At 41.1% G+C, this 27,758-nt stretch overlaps 1 protein-coding gene across 1 annotated transcript in view; it reads right to left on the reverse strand.

Annotated features, from left to right (window-relative positions):
- Nucleotides 1-21,795: 21,795 nt before the first annotated feature.
- Nucleotides 21,796-27,758, reverse strand: part of PPM1H (protein phosphatase, Mg2+/Mn2+ dependent 1H) — a 225,729-nt gene continuing 219,766 nt past the window's right edge. Inside the window, exon 10 of the mRNA XM_039363747.1 lies at nucleotides 21,796-23,212. Coding sequence (XP_039219681.1) covers nucleotides 23,065-23,212 — 148 coding nt within the window. The 3' untranslated portion in view covers nucleotides 21,796-23,064. The remainder of the gene's footprint in view (nucleotides 23,213-27,758) is intronic.

Below are 27,758 nucleotides of genomic sequence, written 5' to 3' on the forward strand. Positions count from 1 at the left end.
AGAGTGAGCACGTGCCTACAGCTTCAAACAAAATATTGCGAGTCCATGTCTCAAAAAAGGAAATACGCTCGTGGCTATTTGCCAGAGTATCTGAAGATGGGTTTCATAGAATCTGTTGTAAATAAACAGCATCCAATGTGTTTATTGTGTCATAAAACATTATCCAATGAGGCAATGAAGCCAAGTCGATTGCGAGAACATCTTTCTACAAAGCATCCAAATAATAAGGACAAGCCCATTGAATATTTTCAGGAAATATATAAAAAATTTCAAAATCATTCAACAATTGTTGCATCATTTAAGAAACAACTTGCAGCAAACGAAGATGGATTAATTGCCGCTTATCACATTTCACAATTAATTGCAAAAAGTGGTAAAAGCTATAATATTGGAGAAACTATAATAATACCCTCTATAAAAGAATTTATCTCAACAGTAATGCATCAGGATATACCTGAAATTTTAAAAATGTTGTCCCTAAGCGATAGCACAGTAAAGCAATAAATTGAAGAAATGGCAGTTAATGTTGAAAAAAACTGATAAGTATTCTCCAAAACTCTTCATTTTCCATGCAATTGGACGAGTCTACCATTGCAGATAATAATGCTTTATTGATGGCATATGTACGTTATTTTGATGAAAACAATACATTACGAGAAGAAATGCTATTCGCAATAAATCTCATTACAGATACAAGAGGATTATCTATTTTTAATACTGTGAAATCATACTTTACAAAAAATAATATTCCTTTGAATAATATTGTTGCATGCGCTACTGATGGAGCACCATCAATGATAGGTCGCTATTGTGGATTTGTTGCTTATTTGAAGGAAGAAGTGCCAAATGTTTTATGTATTCATCGTGTGGTGCACAGACAACATCTTGTAGGAAAACATCTAAGTACAAGTCTCCATTCATCATTAACTATAATAATTTGAGCCATAAACAAGATCAAATCCAATTCAAAAAATGATAGAATGTTTGGACAGCTTTGCCAGGACAATAATGAAGATTTTATTACGTTACTTTTGCACACAGAAGTTCGGTGGCTGTCAAAGGGTACGTCTTTGGCTCATTTTGTAGCATTATATGATAGTGTCATACAATTTTTTGAAAGTAATAATGAGACCAATCTGTGTCAACAGTTAAAAACAGTAAAGAATGATGTCTTTTATTTGGCAAATATTTTCAAAAGATTTCATGATGTCAATTTGCAGCTTCAAGGAGCTAATAAAACTCTTATAGGTTGCCAAAGTATTGTGTCAATATTTATTGACAAACTTGAACTATTTCGTTATAATCTATTGAAGAGAGAATTTCATCAGTTTCCTGAATTATCATCTATAAAAGATGATGTAACTCCAGAGGATATTGACAGATTCAGTAGCCATCTCAACGAACTTAAATTGGACATGGAAAAACGATTTGAAGATATTTTGAAATTGAAGGTGTATGACTGGATGAAAAATCCTTTTACTGCAAATATTGAAGAGACTGATACAACTTGCCAAGAAGAACTGTTAGAAATTAGATATGATGAAGAAAGTAAACATAAATTCGATATGAAAACCTATGGCAAAGTAAAAAAATGCCTGTCTTATATCCAAATATGTGGAAAATGATATTTGGTTTATTGATATCTTTCTCTACCTCATATCTTGTGGAATCAGGCTTTAGTGCTGTTAATCATATTATGACCAAAGAAAGAAACTGCCTGAATATTTCCGAAAGAGGAGATCTTCGTTTGTTCCTTACAAAAATTGAGCCAGATATCCAGTATTTAGTTTCGCAGCCTCAGCCTCAGAGACCTCATTAATAATTTAATTAATTAAATGTAATTTCATCAGACTTTATGCTTCTATGTATGCAAAGTATAAATAAAAAGATAGATTTAACTACAGTAAGTTGTTTTATAAAGATTTATTCTGCCAAACTTAGCGAAAGTCCGACATAAAGTATTTGGTAAGTAATTATTATTATATGCTTTAACTTGCTGTAACTCTGCTTTATAAATTTTATAAAGTAAAGTTACTTCCCTACTTTATAAATCACCATTACTATGGAACCGGTGGGCGGTTAGAAAATTTTACTACTAACAGAGATACAAAAGTGGGCGGTAGGTATAAAAAGGTTGACTACCCCTGATATAGTTTCTCCCTCTGCCATTGCAATTCTTGCTTAATAAAAATACATAGACAACTAGAGGGTTGCCCTTTGTTCTTTGTTTTTTGGGCAGGGGAAGCCCATCCTTAAAAACCTGGAAGTTGTACTAATTCATCCTCTTCTGTTAGCCAGGTTTACTGAATGGCTATTACATCAAATTTAGATAAGAAACTCACTAGTCCACTGTCAACCACTTTTTTCCAGCCAGCTATGTTCCAAGTCACAATTTGTATAGGAGTCCCGAAAGCAGGATATTCTGACTGGTTGAATAGGGAGTAAAGATATCGGATGTTAACTTGTTTTGGGAGCAATATTCCAATGCTGATTACACTTCCTGTGTAAACACAGTTATTGTGAAATTCAATATTCCTCCTTGTAAGTTGTATTTGTTACTCTTTATCTTGATTACTACTGATATTCCTTGATTTTGATCTAAGACTTGCATTTCTACTGATGTATATGGGTTCCAATCCTCCTCATTATCTAGTTGTACTGGATCATTAATTTGAATCTGTACAGTTATGTCCTTTTCCTTTACTTTTAGCTTTGGACTGACACACCTTCTCTTTTTATTTGTTGGGGATTTGGTGCTTTCAGAAACCGAGCTTGATAAAAATTCCATAGAAGAGCAGCTAGTGGAGAGCAGGGTGTTCAGGCTTTCTGTTGCATTAGTTGCCGATTTCAACATTGAACTAATTATTCCAATTTTCTTTAAAATCAACTGTTGATCTTCTGGGCAAAGGATGGATTACTTCTTCATCATCCATGAACTGTAACTGTCCATTAAGTAGAACTGAGTTCCCTTTTTTATTATCCTTATCTTGTTCTATCCTTGTTAATAGATTCTTTGCTTGGCCGTTAATGTTTTGAAATTTTCAAGGTTGGGGTCAGCCTCCCTCTCTAACTTGGCTCTCTGCCCAGACATTAGCAGAGGCTGAATTTGGGTGATATAAAATACCCATATTGGCCGAATACAGTATTTCCTTAGAAAGCTTTCACACCTAAACAGCACTGATGGAAGAGCAATCTGCCCAAAGGTTAATAATATTCTTTTATAACCATGTCTGCTGGGGAACCATGTAATCTCTGTTAGTTCATTAGAATATACCCTGCAGTGTAAAAGATGGGAAAAAGAATTCAGTATTATTCATCTGTTATGCCACCTGCCCCTGTTCAAGGGAACATCACAACTTGGAGTAGTATCCTATGTCTCTGTAAAACCAGCCTCTCTCCTGTGTCTTTTCCATCTTGAGGCCCCCAGTCCATGTAAGCCAGACATGTCAAACACAAGGCCCACGATATATGGTTCTGTCCTGCCCAGAGACCTGCTCTGGAAACAGCAAAGGACTGGCCCACCGCACCTCAGCCTGGCCCAGGCCGACTGGGCACTGATCTACAACCTGGTTGTGTCCATCAAAGCCAGAACGCGCTCAGTCTTAAATCCACGAGGCAGCCCTGCCCTGCCCTGCCCCTTGGGTGTGCGCGCAAGCAGAGTCTGGCGTCCCTCCTGGCTGTCTTGTCCCGCAAGCTGACTTCACCCAGGACGCCAGCACTGGCCATCTTCTGTGCACACAACCAGGGGGCGGGGCAGAGGTGGCAAGGCAGCTCCTTGCTGATTACAGGGTTGCCCCATGGAACCTTCATTCCTTTTGTAGCGGAGAGGGGAGTTGGGGTTGGCGCTGGCTGGGAGGCTTTGCTGGAGCTCTGCAGATTTGGCAGAGAGATTGGGAGCTCCAACGGCCTCCGCATTGGCTGGCGACTGGGTGGGGCTCTTGCGGAGGGATTTTTAAAGGGAGATTGAGTGGGGGAAGAAGATTTTATTTTCTCTCTTCTGGAGAGGCAAGCCAGAAGAAGGGAGAGCAAGGTAGGAAGTTGGCAAAAAGACCAGAGAGAGAATAAAAAGCCTTTCCACCTCTCCTTCTGGTTTGCCTCTCCAGAAGAGAGAAAATAAAATCTTCACCCAGTCAATCTCCTCTTCCCCTTTAAAAATCCGTTTCCAAGAGCCCTGTCCCGCCGGCAGCCACCGTGGAGGCTGCCGGAGTTCCTGACCTCTCTGCTGAGTCCTCAGAGCTCCAGCACAGCCTCCCAGACAGCGCTGATCCCCACTCCCCTCTCTGGTACGCTACCCCCTCCCACCAGCACCTCTAGCCTCGCAGCCATGAGGCATCCCTTTCAACGGGACTGCCCCTGCCCGCCCATATGGTATAGGAATGGCCGCCAGCAGCATGTTAGTGCTGGCAATTTCTCCCCCTCTCATCACCCCTTCCTGAGCGTGGCGGAAGGAAAGAGATGAGAAGGTGAAGGAAGGAACGGAGGGAGGGAGGAAGGAATGGAGCAATGGAGGGTGGGAGAATGGGAGGGACAGAGGGTGGGAGGGAGGGAAGGAAGGAAAAAAGGGAGAGAGGAAGGAAGGAACAGAGGAAGAAAGAAACAGAGGGAGGGTGGGAGGAAGGAACGGAGGGTAGGAGGGAAAAGGAAAAAGGGAGGAAGGAAGGAACAGAAGATGAGAGGAAGGAAGAAACAGAGGAAGCAAGGGAAAAAGGGAGGGGGGAGGGAGGAAGGAACAAGGAAAAAGGAATGGAGGGTGTCTGTATAATATAATATAATTTCCCATTAAAGACTTTAATTCTTCAATCTTTTTATTTGTTTCCAAGAGCTGATCAAATATAGCAATAACTGTTTGTGCTGTTAAGAGACAATTCTTGGCAACCAAGTCCAAGTCTTTCTTAAAATTGCTCTTAATATTATCCTTATTCTCCCCTCTATCTCCTAATGGAGCCTCATTTTACACAGAAAGACAGTCATCCTCCCAATCCAGTAAGGAGCAGGGCTTATTTAAAGTCGGTACATGGGGCGAAGAGGAAAAAAAAAAAGGAGACTTGCAGTGTCCATTATCTGAAATAGGTCCTTTATCTTTGGTTGTTTGGGTGTAGTTGCCTCCATGTTGTGATTAGGGTTTCCTCCTGACTGTATATCCAAATGTATGCCTCCTTTTAGACTTTCTTTTAGAGTCCCTTTTTGCTTTTACTGTTACCTTTTTGTTTTGGCATCCTTGGGTGGTTTAAAGGATTTTAAAACATACTTCCATTTCATTGACAAATGCTTGAATTTGTAGTCTAAAACCTAATCCTATCTAATCCTAAATTTAAAATCATAAAAATACAACTCCTAGTAAAAAAAATCTAACTTTCCTAGTTAATATTAGATTAAAAATTAAATTAATTCTACAGGTAATGAGATGGGATTAGGAGCACTCTTTTAAAGGGAGTGCTCCTAATCTCAGCTTGTTACCTGTATAAAAGACACCTGTCCATAGAAGCTATCAATCAGATTCTACACTCTCCACCATGGCCAAGACCAAAGAGCAATCCAAGGATGTCAGGGACAAGATTGTAGACCTACATAAGGCTGGAATGGGTTACAAGACTATCGCCAAGCAGCTTGGTGACAAGGTGACAACAGTTGGTGCGATTATTTGCAAATGGAAGAAACACAAAATAACTAAATCTCCCTCAGTCTGGGGCTCCATGCAAAATCTCATCTCATGGAGTTTCGATCATCATGAGAATGGTGAGGAATCAGCCCAGAACTACAATGGCAGGATCTTGTCAATGATCTCAAGGCAGCTGGGACCATAGTCACCAAAACAATTGGTAACACTCTACGCCATGAAGGACTGAAGTCCTGCAGCACCCACAAGGTCTCCCTGTTCAAGAAAGCACATGTACAGGCCCATCTGAAGTTTGCCAATGAACAACTGAATAATTCAGAGGAGAATTGAGTGAAAGTGTTGTGGTCAGATGAGACCAAAATTGAGCTCTTTGTCATCAACTCAACTTGCCATGTTTGGAGGAGAAGGATACTGCCTGTGACCCCAAAAATACCATCCCCACCGTCAAGCATGGAGGTGGAAACATTATGCTTTCAGGGTGTTTTTCTGCTAAGGGGACAGAACAACTTAACTGCATCAAAAGGACAATGGATGGGGCCATGTACCGTCAAATCCTGGGTGAGAACTTCCTTCCTTCAGCCAGGGCATTAAAAATGGGTTGTGCGGCTTCCAGTTTTGCATTGTACTGACGTGTCCAAGGGACTGCGGAGCTTCGCATCCCACAGCTGGTTTCGCCCTGCCTGGGGAAACCTAAATGGGTCTAAAGTTGCCCCAGAGAGATGGCAAAGGGGCACCCCAATGATCATGGAATGATGGCGGTCGATCTGTTGGATCTGGGGGGAGCCCTCTAACTGAACAGGAGACTAGCCCAAGCTACTGGCATCCGAAGTCCAAAAGCACCAAGAACTGTGAACAGCATGTTGGAGTTGGGTGAGAATATTGACCTTCTCTATTTTGAAATTGATTTCCTGAACAGCCATTTGTCCGAAATGGTGTAGGGTTTCCTGCCTGAGCAGGGGGTTGGACTAGATGACCTCCAAGGTCCCTTCCAACTTTACTACTATTACTATTACTATCCTCCGAAAGTGAGAAGGAAGGGAACTATAATCCCATCCTTCCATAGATGGAAGCAGAGATTTAATTTTTATGGGGGACAGAAATACATTGAAATGGACTAATGTAAAGGTATAATTTGGATAAACTGAAAATTATGGAAATTGTTAAGATTTTCTACTTAAAAGAATATTGACGGAATTACAAGAAAATCTTTTTATTTTAAAAGCTGGAAAATAAACAGACACATATCTACTGGTGGAACAGAGCATAGAATTATAGTTGCCCTGCCTCAGAAACTGGCAAGACGCCCAGAAACAGTACTTTTATCCCTTTGATCCTCAAGCACTCTTAGCCAAACAGAGTACAGTTGGGAATAGAAGAAAGAAAACACACTGGGCTATCTTTCGCAGAATGACAAATACAATTGTTTATGAAAACTGCTGACCTTCTTGGATTATAAATACTTACTGAGCTGTGATATTTAAGTTTAAGAATAGTCTGCAGAGAAAGAAAAACTTTGACCTTTTGGCTATTCTCCTAGGGGGGAAATTATGATGATGATTTGACTTACCAGATGATTTTTTGCAAATGCAACTGTAAAATAGGCTGATTAGAAAAGACATTACATATTGATGTTATTATTAAATATCAGAAAAATGTTTATATGTAAATTTGTATGTATTGATAGTATTAAGAACTATATTTGCTTAATGTTGGTAAAAGGAGAACACTATTGGAAGAAGAGAGGACCAAGGAAAAATATTTCTAGTTAAAATCAATTTATTATGTGCCAGTAATACATTATCTCATCAGTGGTCATGTATTTTCTATACCAGAACCAATAAATAAATTCTGCATTATTCAATAAATTGAAATAAACTAGCAAGGAAAAAGCTGACTTGGCTGATTTCTGATAGCACTCAATAAAACTCTGAAGGCCAGCTTAATGAAATGAATACAATTTTGTGAACAATAAGTAATGCATCCTTCCTGTTGGATTTCTTTAGCACTTTTTCACCAAGCAGAAGACTTGTACGCTGAACTTATATATATCCTAACATATACAAGTAGAAAAGCATAGTATAATCATACTTTGCAGACTGGATATTTTCATTTAATTTTCACAATAAGGTATGATACTGAATTTAGATTGTTCTTAACTGGGAACTTTCTTCATTTCATTTCATATCATCACTAGCAAATTTCTATGTTTTTACCAATCAGCTATAAATCTCACAGAAACACCACCAATATAAAGAGCCAAAATGAGTTTTGCTGTTTATTTTTTTTACAATTTCATTTTAAAGCTTCATTGTGCATACATGTTTCTGATTTTTCAGCCTTCTTCTTAATTACATTGCACTGATTTTTTTTCAAAACACACAAAATATATCCCTTTGCTAAATTTCTTTATTCTTAAATTACAAAAAGTTTGACATTCCATAGTCACTATGTTGAAGTACATTAATCTAAATCATTTTATCCATCAAATTCTTTTCATCATTTAGAATGCTGAGCCTAGAAAATAATATATTCCATAAATACAATCACTGTATCACTAAAATAATGGGCAGCTGTTGAATTAAAATGAAATACAGTGGAACAAAGCAAAGATTAGAAGGGAAAAGGTTCTTTCAAGTAACATACAGGTGTAATTTAGTAGAATGATTGTAGAGGTATTGGCCACTGTCTACAACAATCTCTCTTTAAAAGAAAATAAAATAAATTGAGAATGTGCAAATGCTTGTAAAATGCAAATTGCAATAGTGCATGTACAAAGGACAAAAGTACTAAATTGGACTTGTAGTGCTTCATTATGAAAAATAAGAATCAAACCTCAGAGAAAATACATACAATGACTATTTTACTTTCAGCACTTTGACAATTCTTGATACAAAACCATTTCAATATTGCTTGAAGTCCAAGATCACTTATCATGTGCTGCTAGTTTTAGGTTGTAATTAAGATAAATCCTTTTCATGGGCATTAGTGAATAATGAAACAAGAACTTAGATAATTTGAATTGGAATATTTCATTAAAAATTACAATTGTTAGCTACAATTGGAAATAAGATATTAGAAGAATCACCCCAAAATACTGCTTAATTCAGTAAAAGAAAGTTTTGACTACTCAGTTGTCAAACTTAAACCTAACAATACATCTCTTGGAATTTTGAAAGATACATGTTGTTGAGTTAGTACCAGGCAAAGAACATTATGGATAATTTAAATTGCTTTATTATCAAGAAATTTCTTCTGTATTTTACCTGAATTTATATTTTCCTAGAAATGTTTTCAGTTAGACTTTAACTGAGACAGTCATTATTAAAAAAAAACAAAACCCGTTTCCTCAGTTGGGAGTGAGTGGAAGAGTGAGGTTGTGTATTTGGTTTTGTTTAACAACACTCCTTCAAAATCTTTAATATATAATAATGAAGTTATAATCTAGTTAATTTTCAATATTTTGGTGTATAGCATTATTTTTAAGATAGTCTTCTTCAACTTGTTTTCCTCCATATGTTCTGGACAATTCTTCCAATGCCCCAAATGGCCAAAGCCCAAAGTAACCCAAATACTAATTTGGAAAATATAGTCTAGTATATCTGAAGAAACCTGCTTTAAAAATGGTAAATTCTACAATACAATTAATTATTGGAGTATTATTTCACATGCATTCATCTATTAGTGATGTTATGTATGTCTAAGCTAACACAGTGGAACTTTCTCTTCTCAAATAAAAAAGAGAGATACCATTTGATGAGTTTGGCAAGACTTCATTTGCAGTCTAATAACAAGGCATGAGATCCATTCCAACTATCATATGCAGAAACTGCAGGAATTGATATAATTCCTTCAATAGTGCATTGTTCTAGAAGACCAAATACTTTGCAAACATTTATAAATACAGTGAGGGGGAAAATATTTGATCCCCTGCTGATTTTGTACATTTGCACATTGACAAAAAAAATGATCAGTATAATTTTAATGATAGGTTCATTTTAACAGTGAGAGACAGAATAACAACAAAAAAAATCAGAAAAATCATTTCAAAAAAGTTATAAATTGATTTGCATTTTAATAACTAAAATAAGTATTTGACCTCTTTGCAAAACACAACTTAGTACTTGGTGGCAAAACTGTAGTTGTGAATCACAGAGGTCAGCCATTTCTTGTACTTGGACACTAGGTTTGTACACAGATCAAGAGGGATTTTGTCCCACTCCTTTTTGCAGATCCTCTCCAAGTGATGACCCCTTTATGGATTACTGCCTTGTCGTGGCGAAGGGGCTTGCGTAACTCAATGAAGCTATAAGCTATGCCGTGCAGGGCCACCCAAGACGGACAGGTTATAGCAGAGAGTTCTGACAAAATGTCATCCACTGGAGAAGGAAATGGCAAACCACTCCAGTATCTTTGCCATGAAAACCCCATGGACAGTACTAAAAGGAAAAAAGATATGACGCTGGAAGATGAGCCCCTCAGGTCGGAAGGTGTCCAATATGCTACTGGGGAAGAGCAGAGGGCTAGTACTAGTAGCGCCAGAAAGAATGAAGCGACTGGGCCAAAGCCGAAAGGACGCTCAGCTGTGGATATATCTGGTGGTGAAAGGAAAGTCCCATGCTGTAAAGATTTTTTCTCCATAGGAACCTGGAATGTAAGATCCATGAATCAAGGCAAGCTAGACGTAGTCAAAAAAGAGATGACAAGACTGAACATCGACATCTTAGGAATCAGCGAACTAAAATGGATAGGAATGGGTGAATTTAACTCAGATGACCATCAGGTATACTACTGTGGGCAAGAATCCCTCAGAAGAAATGGAGTAGCCTTCATAGTCAATAAAAGAATAGGAAAAGCAATACTGGGATACAATCCCCAAAATGACAGAATGATCTCAATTCGAATCCAAGGCAAACCATTCAATATCACAGTAGTCCAAATCTATGCCCCAACCACTGGTGCTGAAGAGGATGAAATTGACCGGTTCTATGAAGCCCTACAGCACCTTATAGAATTAACACCAAAAAATGATGTCCTTATCATCATGGGGGATTGGAATGCTAAGGTAGGAAGCCAAAAGATAACCAGAATAACAGGCAAGTTTGGCCTTGGAGTACAAAATGAAGCAGGGCACAGGCTGATAGAATTTGTCAAGAGAATACGATGGTCATAACAAACACTCTTTTCCAACAACCCAAGAGACGGCTCTACACATGGACATCACCAGACAGTCAACATAGAAATCAGATTGCTATGTGCTCTGCAGCCAAAGATGGAGAAGCTCTATACAGTCAGTAAAAACAAGACCAGGAGCTGACTGTGGCTCAGATCATGAGCTTCTCGTTGCAAAATTTAGGCTTAAATTGAAAAAAGTAGGGAAAAGCACTAGGCCACTCAGGTATGAACTAAATCATATTCCTGATGAATATACAGTAGAGGTGACAAATAGATTTAAGGAATTAGATCTGATAGACAGAGTGCCTGAAGAACTATGGATGGAAGTTCGCAACATTGTACAAGAGGTAGCAACTAAAACCATCCCAAAGAAAAAGAAATGCAAGAAAGCAAAATGGCTGTCTGAGGAAGCTTTGCAAATAGCTGAGGAAAGAAGGGAAGCGAAAGGCAAAGGAGAAAGAGAAAGATACACCCAATTGAATGCAGAATTCCAGAGAGTAGCTAGAAGAGATAAGAATGCCTTCTTAAATGAACAGTGCAAAGAAATAGAAGAAAACAACAGAATAGGGAGGACCAGAGATCTCTTCAAGAAAATTGGAGATATGAAGGGAACGTTTCATGCAAAGATGGGCATGATAAAGGACCAAAATGGCAGAGACCTAACAGAGGCAGAAGAGATTAAGAAGAGATGGCAAAACTACACAGAAGAACTATACAAGAATGAGCTTAACATCCCAGATAACCACAATGAGATGGTCACTGACCTCGAACCAGACATCCTAGAATGTGAAGTGAAATGGGCCTTAGAAAATCTGAGCAACAACAAAGCTAGTGGAGGTGACAGTATTCCAGCTGAGCTATTCAAAATCTTAAAAGACGATGCAGTAAAAGTGCTACACTCAATTTGCCAGCAAATTTGGAAAACTCAACAGTGGCCACAGGATTGGAAAAGGTCAGTTTACATTCCAATTCCAAAGAAAGGCAATGCCAAAGAATGTTCAAACTATCGCACCATTGCACTCATTTCACATGCTAGTAAAGTTATGCTTAAAATCCTACAAGCTAGACTCCAGCAGTATGTGGATCGAGAACTACCAGAAGTACAGGCAGGATTTCGAAGAGGCAGAGGAACTAGAGATCAAATTGCCAACATACGCTGGATCATGGAGAAAGCTAGGGAGTTCCAGAAAAACATCTACTTCTGCTTCATTGACTATGCAAAAGCCTTTGATTGTGTGGATCACAACAAATTGTGGCAAGTTCTTAAAGAGATGGGAGTACCAGACCATCTCATTTGTCTCTTGAGAAACCTATATGCGGGTCAAGAAGCAACAGTGAGAACCGAACACGGAACCACTGATTGGTTCAAAATTGGAAAAGGAGTCCGGCAAGGCTGTATACTGTCGCCCTGCCTATTTAACTTATATGCAGAGCACATCATGAGAAAGGCAGGGCTAGATGAATCAAAAGTTGGAATTAAGATTGCCGGGAGAAATATCAACAACCTAAGATATGCAGATGATACCACTCTAATGGCAGAAAGTGAAGAGGAACTAAAGAGCCTCTTGATGCGGGTGAAGAAGGAGAGTGCAAAAGTTGGCTTGAAACTCAACATTAAGAAAACCAAAATCATGGCATCCGGCCCTCTCAATTCCTGGCAAATAGATGGGGAAGAAATGGAGGTAGTGACAGATTTTATTTTTCTGGGCTCCAAGATCACCTCAGATGGGGACTGCAGCCAAGAAATTAAAAGACGCTTGCTCCTGGGGAGGAAAGCTATGGCAAATCTAGACAGCATTCTAAAAAGCAGAGACATCACCCTGCCAACAAAAGTGCGTATAGTCCAGGCCATGGTTTTCCCAGTTGCAATGTATGGCTGTGAAAGTTGGACCATAAGAAAGGCTGAGCGCAAAAGAATTGAGGCCTTTGAACTATGGTGCTGGAGAAGACTCCTGCGAGTCCCTTGGACTGCAAGGCGTTCAAACCGGTCAGTCCTAGAAGAGATCAACCCCGACTGCTCTTTAGAAGGCCAGATCCTGAAGTTGAAACTCAAGTACTTTGGCCACCTAATGAGAAGGAAGGATTCACTGGAGAAGAGCCTAATGTTGGGAAAGATTGAGGGCAATAGAAGAAGGGGACGACAGAGAATGAGATGGCTGGATGGAGTCACTGAAGCAGTAGGTGTGAATTTAAATGGACAGGAAGACCTGGAGGAACATTGTCCATGGGGTCGCGACGGGTCGGACACGACTTCACAATTAACAACAACCCCAAGTGATGAAGTTTTCGAGACTGATGTTTGGCAGCTCGAACCTTCAGCTCCCTCCACAGATTTTCTATGGGATGAAGGTCTGGAGACTGGCTAGGCCACTCCAGGACCTTAATGTGCTTCTTCTTGAGCCACTCCTTTGTTGTCTTGGCTGTGTATTTTGGGTCATTGTCATGCTGGAATACCCATCCACGACCCATTTTCAATGCCCTGGCTGAGGGAACGAGGTTCTCACCTAAGATTTGACAGTACATGACTCCGTCCATCGTCCCTTTGATGTGGTGAAGTTGTCATGTCCCCTTAGCAGAAAAACACCCCGAAAGCATAATGTTTCTTCCACCTCCATGTTTGATGATGGGCATTCCTCCTCCTCCAAATACGGCGAGTTGAGTTGTGCCAAAGAACTCAATTTTGGTCTCATCTGACCACACCCAGTTCTCCTCTGCATCATTCAGATGTTCATTGGCAAACTTCAGACAGACCTATACCTGTGCTTTTTTGAACAGGGGGACCTTGCAGGCGCTGCAGGATTTCAGTCCTTCATGTAGTTCTGGGCTGATTCCTCACCATTCTCATGATCAGTGAAACTCCACAAGGTGAGATTTTGCATGGAGCCCCAGACTGAGGGAGATTGACAGTTATTTTGTGTTTCTTTCATTTGCCAATAATTGCACCAACTGTTGTCACCTTGCCACCAAGCTGCTTGGCCATAATCTTATAGCCCATTCCAGCCTTGTGTAGGTCTACAATCTTCTCCCTGACATCTTTGGACAGCTCTTTGGTCTTGGCCATGGTGGAGAGTGGAATCTGATAGCTTCTGTGGACCGGTGTCTTTTATACAGATAACAAGCTGAGATTAGGAGCACTCCCTTTAAGAGAGTGGTCGTAGTCTCAGCTCATTACCTGTATAAAAGACACCAGGGAGCCAGAAATCTTGCTGATTGATAGGGGATCAAATACTTATTTCACTCATTAAAATGCTATGTGATTTACACCTTTTTTGAAATCAGTTTTTCTGGATTTTTATTGTTATTCTGTCTCTCACTGTTAAAAAAGACCTACCATTAAAATTATAGAGTGATCATTTCTTTGTCAGTGGGCAAACATAAAAAATCAGCAGGGGATCAAATATTTTTTTCCTCACTGTAGCTGCCACTTAAGTTCATCTGGATATTATTCAAAGACATATATAAAATACACTTCTTTGTGGGAGGGGCAGACAATCATTGTTGACTCAAAAGCAATCTTTTGAACAAGATCAAAAATTTGAAGAAGCTCTGCAGCAATAGAGATGGAGGGAAACGTGTCAGCTTAAATTTCTGGATTTAGTTAAGGGAGTCAATGTTGCTTCGTTTGCATTAGATTGACATGACTACATTTTTAAAAATTGTCCTGACTAAGACTTTCAGTATTTCCAGGAAGTATTTGGTAGCTGTTACAGTGCTTTTAAGACAAATCTATTAAAATATATTTATAATTGGCTTTCATATGTTATTTTGATACGTCATTGCTACTGCCACTGGAAAAACACAAGGCAGTCAATTCTAAGACTACTTTTGAAAATATTACCAATGGATATATTATTGTGAGGATAGACTGACAAAAGCAATATAGCACTGTCATGATGCAAACCCTATCCCTTTTATACATATAGCATAAGATCACATCTACATCCAAAAGTGGTGGCATTTGTGGCACAATGGCATGATGTTGCTTTCATAACTTATGCAAATTAAGTAGCAATCGCAAAGAACTAACGTAAAATCACCACATTGGAATTATAACTGTGTTGTCTAGTATTAGATTACTGTAAAACCAGCAATTACAGAAAAAAAAGTAACTGCACATATAATGTATTAGTGGTGAATGCATACAATTCCTGCTATTGACTATTCTGACCCATTTTTATGCCGAGGGGTCTAATAGGACTGTAATAAAATACAACGTGTCCATGTGATAGAGCAGTGATCCCAAACTTTCCAGCTCCAGGGACCAGCAATGGCAGCAGGGTGGGAGGGGATACTTTCGCGTGCATAACCTAGTTCTGGTGCATGCACAAATGAAACTTTGCACTCTCGCCTGCCACTTACATGGCCTAGTTCTCAATGAGCCATGGACCAATACTAGTCCATGGGCCGGGGTTGGGGATCTCTGTAGTAGAGCAACATAAAAATTAAATCTGTACTTTTAATTACCTAGTGGGATGATTTGCATCAGAGAGGGTTTTAATGGTGGAAGTGAGGAATATATTAAAAGCAAAATAAAGACAAATAAGACAATAGCACATTTTCCCATACACATGCTACATTAGAAAGTGATGATGAACTAGTGACAGTATTTTACCTAGAAAACACTGATTTCATATGTGCATAAAATGAAACTGAACATCAACGATGACCCACAATTAAGAATTACCTGAACTGAAAAGTACTTACTGTGAATGCAGAAGTGCATTCTGCGTAATATCCATTCTCCAGCAGGATGGATGTAGAATCCACTGATGGGTAATTTCAGCCTTCCTGCTCAGTGAGACTAAGACAAAGCTTTAGCCACGCCTCCCTTTGGGTGTGTCTTCCCAGTTTTTTGTCTTAATCTCAGCTCAGTAAGGCACAAAAATTTTAGGCTCCATAGCTAGATTAGACTTATTCAGACTTGACTGGATTTTTCTCAACTTCTAAATTCTTAAATTACTTCAACTAATTGGATTTGGCTCAATTGGAAAGTATTTGGCAAGGACTCTGTCCTTTCAAACATTTGGAGCTCTTTCTGGGCTCGGAGGTTGGAGGCTGCAGGCCTTAATCAGGTGGGGGCTTCCATCCCGACGGATCGAATCTCTCCGCGATTCAGATGACCAGCTGGTCAGTGGAGAACTGAAGCTTTCTTGAGAGCGGCCACCAGGGTTCCTTTTGCTGCGAACGTCGAAGCCACGAGACTTTTTTCCTGCAGCCACAACAGGATCGCAGTGGAGGCTGTGCAACGAACCACAAGTGATTTTCGCAAACGGGGGAACAGGGATCGTCCTGTTTAACCGTTTCATTGCTGGATTTGTGGTTGTGTCCGGTTTTTTCACTGCCCCTTCTTGCTAGAACTTTGCTCTTAGCTTCTTGGGAGGCTCAGAAGGGAGCGTGGCCGCCATTTTGAGAGGCCCACAAGGCGGACGCCATTTTGTTGGGACCTATTGTGCTACATAGCAACATCTATTGCCTTAGTGCCTTGGTCTGAAAGTCAGGCCCGTACCAGAGGGTAAAATAATTCTCCTACACCCACAGCAAGTGTGGTAAAACTCTAGGGTGTTTTTTTTTCCCCAATTCATGGGGCTTTGCCTCACCTTAAGTGTATCATTGTGTTAACTTCTTATTGAGGATCAGGCTCAAATCCTTAAGACCTGTGTAAGTGGAGTGAGGAGGTAATCTTTCTGACCACCTGTTTCAATTAGTCAGTGGCCTTTAGCCACAGGGCCTAGATAGGCAGTATTAGAAGACTGTCTGGCTGTTCTTGCCATTGCCATTGTTTAGAGCGAGGATCAGTTTTCCATCTCTGACTACTTGATCTGAGTGCTTGGGTTCCCCCCACTTCTGGTTATCCCTGACCAGGATTATCTAGACTGCAATGCCAGACACTTCCTCGCCCCAGGCACCTCAAGGTTCTGGTGTCGTCCCCCCCGCGCAAACAAAATGCAGATCAGATGAATTGGAAGTGGGGGGGGAGAAAAAAACCAAAACAAAACATTTATCAGTCAAAGAGACTTCTAAAGCAGCCGAGCGAGAGGCCTCGAGGAGACATCTGGCGCTGAAGAAAGAATTCTCCAAGGCACAAAGGCTCAGGTCCAGTGGGACTGAAGTTGTTTCCCCCGTCTCATTGGACACTCCCACGTTTGAGCCACCTTTTGCCTCTTCACAGGATGCCCTGCGGGCATGGTCTCCACAGGGAGCTCCAACGGAGGTTGGGGGCCAGTTCTAGGGAACAGGGAGAGATGTGGTCCCAAAGCCAAGTCCAGGCATTCATACATTATGCTTTTAAGCAATTTATGTCCTCCTCTGGGAGTAGTCAAGTGCCTTCACATCTCCCTCCTCCCCCACCTATTCCTCCTTCCCAGGTGGAACACGACACGAGACCCGGTTCTGGTGTCTCTGAGACCTCCTCCAATTAGACGAGGAGGGTTCAATAGACCTGGAAATAGCTGACACATCCTTGTCTGAGGATGAGGAGGCAGCACCTGAGCAGGTGACTACTTCGGGTCTCTTTGACCCTTCTCTTTTCAGGTATCTTCTCTTAAAGGCCAGCTCCACGGCCAACCTGACTTTGGCTCAGGAGGACAAACCATCCACCTCCACTAGCCAGGAGTCCAACCCCTTATTTGCAGAGAAGGTCATAGAGGAGAAACAAATTCCCTGTCCGCTCGTTTTTCCAGACTATGGTAGAGAAACAGTGGTCATCCCTGGCCACACTCCTTCTCCAAGCAGTATGGAAAAGAAACTCTATAATGTTTCTTCTTCCTTTGCCTCTCTCTTAGAGGTGCCGACCGTGGACACCCCTTTAACCTCTCTGTTCTCCACCACTGTTATCCCAAGGGACATGGCTGAGTTCCTGAAAGTGGAGGACAAAAAATTCAAGTTCTCCCTTCGCAGAGCTCACCAGTCTTCGGCATGGGCGATCAAGGCGGCAACCTCATCCTCTTTCTTTGCAAGATCATCAATAATGTGGGTCAAGGATCTTCAGGCGCTCATTCTGCTGGACCAGGTCAGGGCATACCAGACACTGGGGAAGCTAGTGGCAGCCTCAGAGTACATTGCTGATGCATCTCTTCATTCGGCCAGGTGCTCGGCCAGATCTATTGCTGCCACAGTTGCCTCTCGTAGGATGCTGTGGTTGAAACAGTGGCGAACTGACTTAAAGTCAAAGTAGCGCCTGTCAACCTCCAAATATACTGGAACACACTTATTCGGTGCAGTCCTAGAACAACATGTAATTGAGGGCAAGGACAAGCGTAAGGTCCTGGCGCACCCCCTCTAAAAAATCAGATAGGCGGCCTCAACAGGAATACCGCAGACAGCCATTCCGTCCCAGTGGACCCTGGGAGTGGAGGCAGCCCTTTCGGGCAGGGCAGTCCTGGGATTGGCCCAGAGGCTCATGATCCTATCCCCCCAGGCAGGATCGTCAACAGGACCGCCAGAATAGTGGAGCCAGGGGTCAATCCCAAGCCAAACGTCCCTTCAGGGATTCGGGCAGTCATCCTTACAGGTGCTCCAAGTGACGCCAAGGAGGACTACCCCATACGGGGTCACCTGGCACTGTTTTACGACATCTGGGAGGGCACAACCACCGACGCTTGGGTCAGAGAAACCATAAGACAGGGTCTTTCTCTAGAGTTTCAATCTTCTCCCCCAGATCGTTTCAAGTGCCCGGTTTCAAGAAATATGACAAAAGCACAATTAGTCACCACAGCCATCGACCACTTACTAGACATCAGGGCCATAGAACTGGTACCTCAGGATCAGATAGGAGAGGGGTTCTACTCCATCCTATTCGTAGTTCCCAAAGCCTCAGGAGGATGGAGGGCGATACTAAACTTAAAGGGTCTAAATTATTTCTTAACCTACAGAAGGTTCAAGATGCAGACCCTAAAGTCCATCTTGGCCAGCATCAGGAAGGGGGACTTCCTTTTCTCCATTGACCTGACAGAGGCTTATCTTCACATCCCGATTCTCCCAGAGCACCGCAGGTTCCTGCGGTTCTGTTATGCGCAATGGCATTGCCAGTACAAGGCCCTCCCCTTTGGCCTCTCTTCAGCCCCGAGGGTCTTCACAAAAATTTTGGCCATACTGGCAGCCCATCTAAGGATGATGCCTGTGTGCGTACAGTGTTATCTGGACGACATACTAGTGCAGTCCAGATCCTTCCAGTCAGCTCAGTCAGATTTGGAAGTCACGATTCAGACACTTCAGGATCACGGGTTCTCCGTGAACTTCAAAAAAAGTCACACAACAAAGATGGTCTCTTGCATGGGCATCGTTCCGTGGGTCAGGCTTCACTCCAGGAACCTTCAGTGGTTCCTTCTTCCCTTCCAGAAATGGAATATCAGTGCGTCCAACAAGAAAGTCAGGATTCCCCATCACACGCTGTCATCACTCCTATGGTGGGCCTCGTCCGCCATGACCAAGGGCTCCATTTTCAAGGAGCCTCCCAGGATCACCTTGACCACAGACGCCAGTCTGTTAGGTTGGGGGGCCCATCTTCAGAACCACCTGGCCCAGGGTCAGTGGTCCAGATCAGCAGCCTCCAACCTCCTGGCTCACAACATAAATTGGCTCGAGCTCAGGGCCATCCACCTAGCTCTTCAACAGTTCTCCTCCTTTGTATCAGGGAAACACGTATTGATCCTGACAGACAACATTGCAGCCAAGGCTCACGTCAACAAGCAGGGAGGGACCCGCTCCTGGTCACTCATGCAGGAAGCCATGACCATAGGGCTTTGGGCAGAGTCTACTCTGAGCTCCATCAGAGTGGAACACATTTCAGGGGAGGCAAATCAAAAGGCAGACTCCCTGAGCAGAGCCACAGTGGACCACTCGGAGTGGAGGCTGGACCCGAACCTGTTCAGGGAAATATACAGTTTTGGCCATCCATGTCTAGATCTCTTCGCCTCCCCGGGGAATGCACAGCTCCCCAGATTCTTCACCAGGTTCCCAGCAAGGAGGGAATGGATGCCCTCCGGTGCAGGTGGCTGGAGGGCGTGCTTTATGCCTTCCCTCCCCTCCCATTGCTGCAAGCGACAATACGCAAGCTGATTCAAGAGCAGGCGGAGATAATCTTAATTGCTTCATACTGGCCAAGGCGTCCGTGGTTTGCCGACCTTGTGGATCTGTTGCTCTCACCACCGTGGAGGATTCCCCTGGACCAAGTGGCCCTCAGCCAGGGGAATCTCCAACATCCGGATCCACAGTGGCTTCAATTAGCCGCCTGGCACTTGAGCGGGAAAGTCTGACTAGGCAATCTTATTCCTCCAGGGTGATCTCGATGATCCAAGCCGCCAGGCGCCCCTCAACTAATAAGATTTATGATGCCACATGGAGAAACTTCTGCTCGTGGTGCAACAGGCAGCGACTCTCGCTGCTCTCTGTAACCATTCCGGACATATTGGAGTATTTACTGGAAGGGTTAAATAAGGGTTTGTCACCCAGTACCATACGTAGGCGGCATTATCAACGGTTCTCACCTGTGACAACCTAGTTCCCTTGTCGCAACACCCAGCAGTCAGTGCTTTTCTCAAGGGCGCGGCTAATGCTAGGCCATCTACGGTACATCGTTACCCGTCTTGGGATTTGTCCAAGGTGTTGCAGGTCTTAATTTCTCATCCATTTGAACCTCTTAGCACTTGCTCCCTTCAATTTCTTACCTTGAAGGTGGTCTTCCTAGTGGCCATCATGTCAGCCAGGAGGATTTCAGAATTGGCCACTCTATCGGTCAGAGATGACCTATGTACCTTCCATGAGGATAGGGTGGTCCTCAGGTTGGATCCCTCCTTTATTCCAAAGGTTAATACAAGGTTCCATAGGTCCCAGGACTTGGTCCTCTCTAATTTCTGCCCTAATCCCTCACATCGTTTGGAAAGACAGTAGCATAAGTTAGACGTGCACAGGACCCTGCGCCATTACATTAAGAGAACCTCAACCTTTCGAAAGTCGGAGGCTTTGTTCGTGTCCTTTCAACCCTCTGCAATGGGTCGGAAAGTTTCTTCTTCCACTATTGGCAGATGGATTAGGGTTTGCATTTCTAGGGCTTACCTTTCTCAGTCTCTTCCAGTTCCTTCAAACATCACAGCTCACTCAATGCATAGTGCAGCGGCTTCAGTGGCCTGGTCTACCCAGGTTTCAATTGAGGAGATTTGTAGGGCAGCGACGTGGTCCTCTCCCTCTTCCTTCATTAAACATTATAGGATTGATCAGTTTGCAGCGGTGGAGGCTGCTTTTGGTAGGCGACTCCTACAGCAAATGGTTACTTCTCAGGGGACACAGGCCTAGACTTCCCCTCCCTATAGGGACATGAGCGGCTTTGGTATGTCCCATCGGTGGATTCTACATCCATTCTGCTGGAGAAGGGGCATTGTCTTACCTGAATGCCTTTTCTCAGCAGGATGGTGTAGAATCCACACACACCCTGTTCAGGTAGTCTAGGCATATGTATTTACTTTTTATTTGGAGCCTTGCGCCAAGACTTCATCAGGGATACTTCGCCTCGACAAAAACTGGGAAGACACACCCAGAGGGAGTCGTGGCTAAAGCTTTGTCTTAGTCTCACTGAGCAGGAAGGCTGAAATTACCCATCGGTGGATTCTACACCATCCTGCTGAGAAAAGGCGTTCAGGTAAGACAACGCCCCCTTTCAGATTTCTTTACACAATTGAAAAGACTATATACCATGAAACATTGTTTGTAAGTTTCATGGTATATAGGGTTATGTATGCATACATATTTAGAAATGTCATAGATTATCTTTTGAACGATTCAGTTATAGATTCAAACTTATTTACAGTCGCACTACCCTACTGAGAGAAACGTTTGTATTGATGCAAAGACAGTATATGAAGAGGGGAAATGTTAAAGAAAAAAGACATGAAAACATATAGAACCATTTCCTTGTTATACTGAAATTTTTTTTTTAGAAAATATTTAAAATATTTGAGATCTCTCAAAAGTTAATCTCTTATTTTCCAGCTATATCATTTACTTTTTAAATGATATAGAATATGTTACTAGATTTCTCGACTGAGAAGATAATACCTGAGGAATCCAACTCAAGCATCTTATTCCAGAAGAGGTGGCTTGTATTATGTATGCATGTATAATTATGAATACTTTGCTTGTGTAAGTTTCTTACTGGAATATATGTTCCTATTTTTATATTTCATTAATACTGACAATTACAAATAAACTAATGAAGTTTGTTCTTCAGAAGTTCTTGCTATACTACATGGATTTATAATTTACATTTTAACAACTGCATCCTGGCAATGGAATATAATATAAGCAGTAAAAGAAATTAGTGTTCAAAGAGTACAGTAGGAAAATGGGAGAAGCTTATTGTTCTAAAGGAATGTTCTAATACTCACTACCATTAAATAGCTAAAGAAAAAACAAGACGAACATTTATCCAGTAAATCCAAATCAACAGAATTTTTAAGAAAATTATTTCAATAGGAATACAGTATCCTATTGAAAGAGGAGGCCAAAGCATCTAATGCATGAAAAATCTGATTAACAAATAAATATTAAGTAAAAATAATCTCCCAGTCTGCTACATCATAACTACACACTTGACAAAAAGATACACAAAAATAGACTTACCACCCAATATTTCCCTATTCTCTTAGGCAATTTTATTGACAGGTGTTAAGACTGAAACCAGAAAAAAAGCTAATTTCACCACCCAAGCACACAGAAAGACCTATACATTTTCATTACAGTGAAGAGGGAAAAAAAGCTTGAATTCATATGCATAAGCAAAACTCCAGAACCTCTCCACTGAAACATCACTACCTTCAGCAAACAATACCTAAATAGATATTAGGTTTTGTAATTTTAATAATTATAAATTAAATGTCTTCTAAATTAAAGTCAGCTAGCACAGAAATTGGGAAAAGGTTGCCTATCCAGTTTCAGTTATGGTTTTCCCAATTCACCTCTCATTTAGCATTCTAGGCTACATTAAACTGGGAAAAATAAATTCAGTTAGATCACAACAGTGTCCTCACCAGGAGGGATATTAAAAAGAAAGCACTAAATATACTAGCAGCATTGAAGTTCTGGTCCTGATATGTAACGATAATATAAGCTTAGGGAAGCTGAGCTTATGTACAAATTAGCCCTAGATTTCAGGTACAAAGAGTTCAGGTTACTCAAGCTTAAAAGAATGTTTGAACTACTACTCTCATTTATCAGAGGAATGTCTTTTCCAAAGGACCTTGTTAATAATCAAACATTTCCTGTCACTAGCACTGATACTGCTTTTACAAGAGTTTATTTCCATATATTAAAGGAATGATGTAGACCGAAATGTCATCTCCTGAGCCCAGTCGGTCATTGGATATCCTCCAGCCTCTGTCCTTCAGCACTCCCCTAGCTCGCATTACCAAATCCTGAGCTGCTAGTGTGTACCTGTGGGCAAAGAAGAAAAAGCCAATATTGAAAACTGCTGTTAAAAAGGATCTTTATTGTTTGATAGATGGACCATATTAATCACCATAAATATGCTTTATCAACATTCAGATTTAGCTACCTCATTCATAGTCTTCAGACAGTACCAAATGTTCTGAATATTTTGAAAAAAATCTATAAACTCAATAGATAAGAACATAGTTTGCACACAATTTCCAGTGTGGAAGGAAAAAGTGTTCCAATCTAAACCCTGCAAAGCTATTACCCTTAGAATCTTGGGAAAGGTAGGACAAGTCTGACTAGGCACTAGGAAACGTAATTATGATCACATGAGGCAAAGCTGCAAACCTGAAGTCCCCAGATTAAACTAGAAAAGATATTGAAAGATGTTATTACATTTCCTGCTATATTATAGGAATCCAAACTGAAGTAGGGCTTGAATGCTGCAAAAGAAGAGAATTAAATCTTTTCTCCATTTTGGAAAACAGACTGAAATAAAACATCAATCATAAGATGTGTAAGATATAAGATTTTATATAATACATGTATTATAAATACAAGATATCTATTGTTTGTCTAATGTCTCTAAACTTTACTTTTTTTCCAAGAGGAGCAGGAACAGACCATTTATCCTGCATCATATAGCAGAAGACAAAGAATAATTTATATGGGCCAAGAGGTAACTAATCTGCAATAACAGCCACAGATATATATGCAACAACATACTGATGTATATAGCAGAGTATTCATCTGTTTCAGATATTCTGGCTTTATTTCCCACAGTTTCTACTCTTGCCCATACTATAATTATTAATAATAATAATAATAGTAGTAGTAATAATAATAATAATAATAATAATACAAGGAGGAGAAATTGAAAAGTGGCTAACAACTGGGAAAACCTACCTAATAATGAAAAATCCAGCAAAAGGGGCAACACCAGGCAACTACAGGCCAATTACCTGCTTACCAACAACTTTCAAATTACTAACTGGTGTGGTAGCTGATGCAGTACAACAGCATCTAGTTGAAAACAATCTCTTTCCACCTGAGCAGAAAGGAAACCGCCCCAATAGCAGAGGAACAAAAGATCAACTCCTAATAGACAAAATGATCTTGGAAAACTGCAAGAGAAGGAAGACCAACCTGAATGTGGCATGGATTGACTACAAAAAGGCATTTGACTCTCTGCCACATGATTGGATAATCAAGTGCCTAGAAATAACAGGAGTCAGTAGAAACATCAGAAAATTTGTGCAAAGATCGATGGCACAATGGAAGACACAGTTGCAGATCAATGGTGAGAGCTGGGAGAGGTTAATATCAAGAGAGGAATATTTCAAGGAGATTCATTATCACCATTACTATTTGTTATTGCACTGTTTCCTCTGTCAACAATACTGAATAACTCAGGACATGGCTATCAAACATCAGAAACATCTGCCAGACTATCCCACCTCCTTTACATGGATGATCTGAAGCTGTATGGAAAAACATCATCTGAAATAGAATCGCTGCTCAACACTGTCCGTATATATAGCCAAGATATTGTAATGGAGTTTGGCTTGGACAAATGTGCCACACTTACTATCAAACAAGGAAAAATAGTGAAAACTGAAGGAATCAAGATGCCCCACGAAAATAACATTAAGAGTCTGGATGAGGAAGAGTACTACAAATACTTGGGTATCCTTCAAGCTGACAACATCAAGCACACCGAAGTCAAGAAAAAGATTAGAGGTGAATACATCAAGAGAGTGAAGAAAATCTTAAAATCCAAACTCAATGGAGGAAATACCATAAAGGCAATCAACACCTGGGCAATTCCAGTCATTAGGTACACAGCTGGAATACACAGTGGACTGGACTCAAGCAGAACTAAAAGCAATGGATAGGCAGACCAGAAAAATAATGACAATGAATCATGCCCTTCATCCACGCAAGTAGAAGTAGTGTATACCTTTTTTAATGAAAATTATCAGCACTTTTGATCAGTGACATCATCAAAGTAAACAAGCCCACGTGCTGATTACGTCAGCAGGGCACGGCCCTAAAAGGAAGTGACGTGCTCAGCCCCCACCCTCCAGATGTGACGTTTTGGCCTAATCCCATCAAGATTGGCAGTCAATCCTCTGGGTACATGATTAGGTTAACCCTAGACTAATTCTATGGACGTTCAAAACCAAAAAGAGCTAAGTGAATAATTAGCAGAGGCCTGTGTTTTTGGGAAACAAGCCCTACTTTGGGGAGCTGTGAAATAAAAAATAAAAAAGGCTTTTTATTTCTAATCATTCTAGCCTAACGATGCTTTTAATTTTTGTGGAGTTTTAAAAATCAGTGCCTCAAAAGCTGGGGAAAAAGAATCCCCTGAAAGGCAGCCAGAGCCTGCATTTAACCCCTTTTTTCTAAAAGATATTTTTTTCTAAAAGGTATTTATTTCTAGGTGGCTTTAAAAGCATTTCCTCGAACGCAGGGGGAAAAACAAACAAACCCAGCCCCTTTTAAAACCCACAGCTGGTTTTTACCATTGTAAAAAATCTAAAGACACATATTTTGCCATTTGCATCCTGAATAAAATTTATTCTGCCCCCCTCCCCACTATAGCAAAAGACAAGGAATATTAGCAGGAATTAAAATGCTCACAAAAGGCAAGCAGCCAACCAGGCTCACAAGAGGCAAGCAGCAAGCAGCCATGCATGTGTCTGTCTGTCTGCTAGTAAAAAAGGGGGGGTTAGGCCTTGTTTGGGATGTGCCCGGGCATGTCATGCTCCCCGTGATCTGGGCATGCGCAATGCTCAAGGGCGTGTCATTGCAAGGGGCAGGGGAGTTTGCTCCCCGTGATCTAGGCATGCGCAATGCTCAAGGGTGTGTCATTGCAAGGGGGCAGGGGAGTTTGTGCGGGCAGGGACATGCCCGGGCATGTCATGCTCCCCATGATCTGGGCATGCGCAATGCTCAAGGGTGTGACATTGCAAGGGGCAGGGGAGTTTGTGTGGGCAGGCCTGAACAGCTAGCGATTTAATCCCAGCAGTCTTTTGAAGATGGCAGCCTCTGATGGAGATTTGTTTGATGTAAATTTGACCCCCAAACCACCCAAGCATGGGCGCAGAATAAGAAAAGGACCTGAGTTATACAGTTTCATTGAAGAGAACAAACTTATAAAACCTTGTTATAGCAGATTCTGCAAACCATCAAATGGTAAGTAAATATATATATGAGCTGATACAGGCAAAAGAAAAGAAAAGAAAGAAGATTTCTTTCTCCCATATTTGGGCTGACAGGTTGTTCATTCAAGGTAAAAATCTCCTCCCCCTGTCTCTCTCCTGATACAGCTGACAAAGTGAGGAGAGCCTGTGGCTTAGAGGTTATAACAACTGCCTAACATGCAGATAGCCCAGGTTCGAATCTCAGAAAGAGTAAGTTTGGCTGAAGAGAGTTAAAGGAACTCGAAATACCTATACCATTCTCTCTTTATTCTTTGTTGCCTTATTTCCTGCTTTAGAAATGGCGGAGTCTCAAAATGTCAGCATGCCTCAGATTCTGAAAGCGTGTATTATTAAAATATTACACCACTGCTTAATGGGATGTCTACAATCAGATGAAGACCACGTGGATGGTACCAGTGAAACAGAACATATTAAAAGCTTATGCTTTAGACTTTCTATGCCTCATGTTCTCTGGATCATCATCGGTATTTCTGACAAAATGAATAACTTATATTTCACCCAGGGTTCCCTTGATGAGGTCAAGACATTCATACAGCGTGTCGAAAAGAGCCGTAAACCACAGTCATTAATGTCAAAGATTGAATCTGAATTGCCATTGTCTCTGAAGAGGTTCATATGCCAAAATGTAACAGAAATTAATTACAAGAATCTCTTAATGCTATGAAATTTATAATAAAATGGGCTTTACAAATCACATGAAATATGTATTATGTTTTTCTTTTGCTGACCCCTGTTTAACTTTGGCAGATGTTAAACACAATTTAATCAGAACTCAAGGGGGTATTATTCAATTGGGTTTTCCTGATGAGGCGGGGCTGGCCAGATTTGCAAAAGTTGTGAAAAACACACCTCCTCTGATGTGATTAAGTTGTGACATCACCAGCGTATACAAAAGCAGGGTCCATACTGGTCTAGTCACATTTGCTGGTTTCTGGCATATCTGTACCTCCGGAGCCATTTGATCTGCTAAGAAGACCCTTTTCAGAATGGAAGCCACTATTGTAAGTAGTTTTATGGCTAATTTTTGAAACACTTAGATGCAAAATGGAGTTTTAGAATATTCTTGTCTGCTTGCTTGTTTGACTGATTGATTGTTTTATTTCACTAGAATGAATTGACAGACTCAGAATGTTTGAGGGCTTATGAAGGTATTTGTCTTTCATACTTTCACACATTTAGATTCTGGTAAACATTTCTGCAACAAATCTGACCATAGGATTTCTCTTTTCCTTCAGAATGGGAGGATGACCAGCTATTTACTGATGTTGCTATTGCTATAGAGAACCAATTGACAGACTCAGAATGTTTGAGGGCGTATA

Source organism: Crotalus tigris, unplaced genomic scaffold (assembly GCF_016545835.1).
Source record: "Crotalus tigris isolate CLP2741 ecotype Arizona unplaced genomic scaffold, ASM1654583v1 scf7180000019583.1695794, whole genome shotgun sequence".
In the NCBI taxonomy this organism is placed as follows: domain Eukaryota; kingdom Metazoa; phylum Chordata; class Lepidosauria; order Squamata; family Viperidae; genus Crotalus; species Crotalus tigris.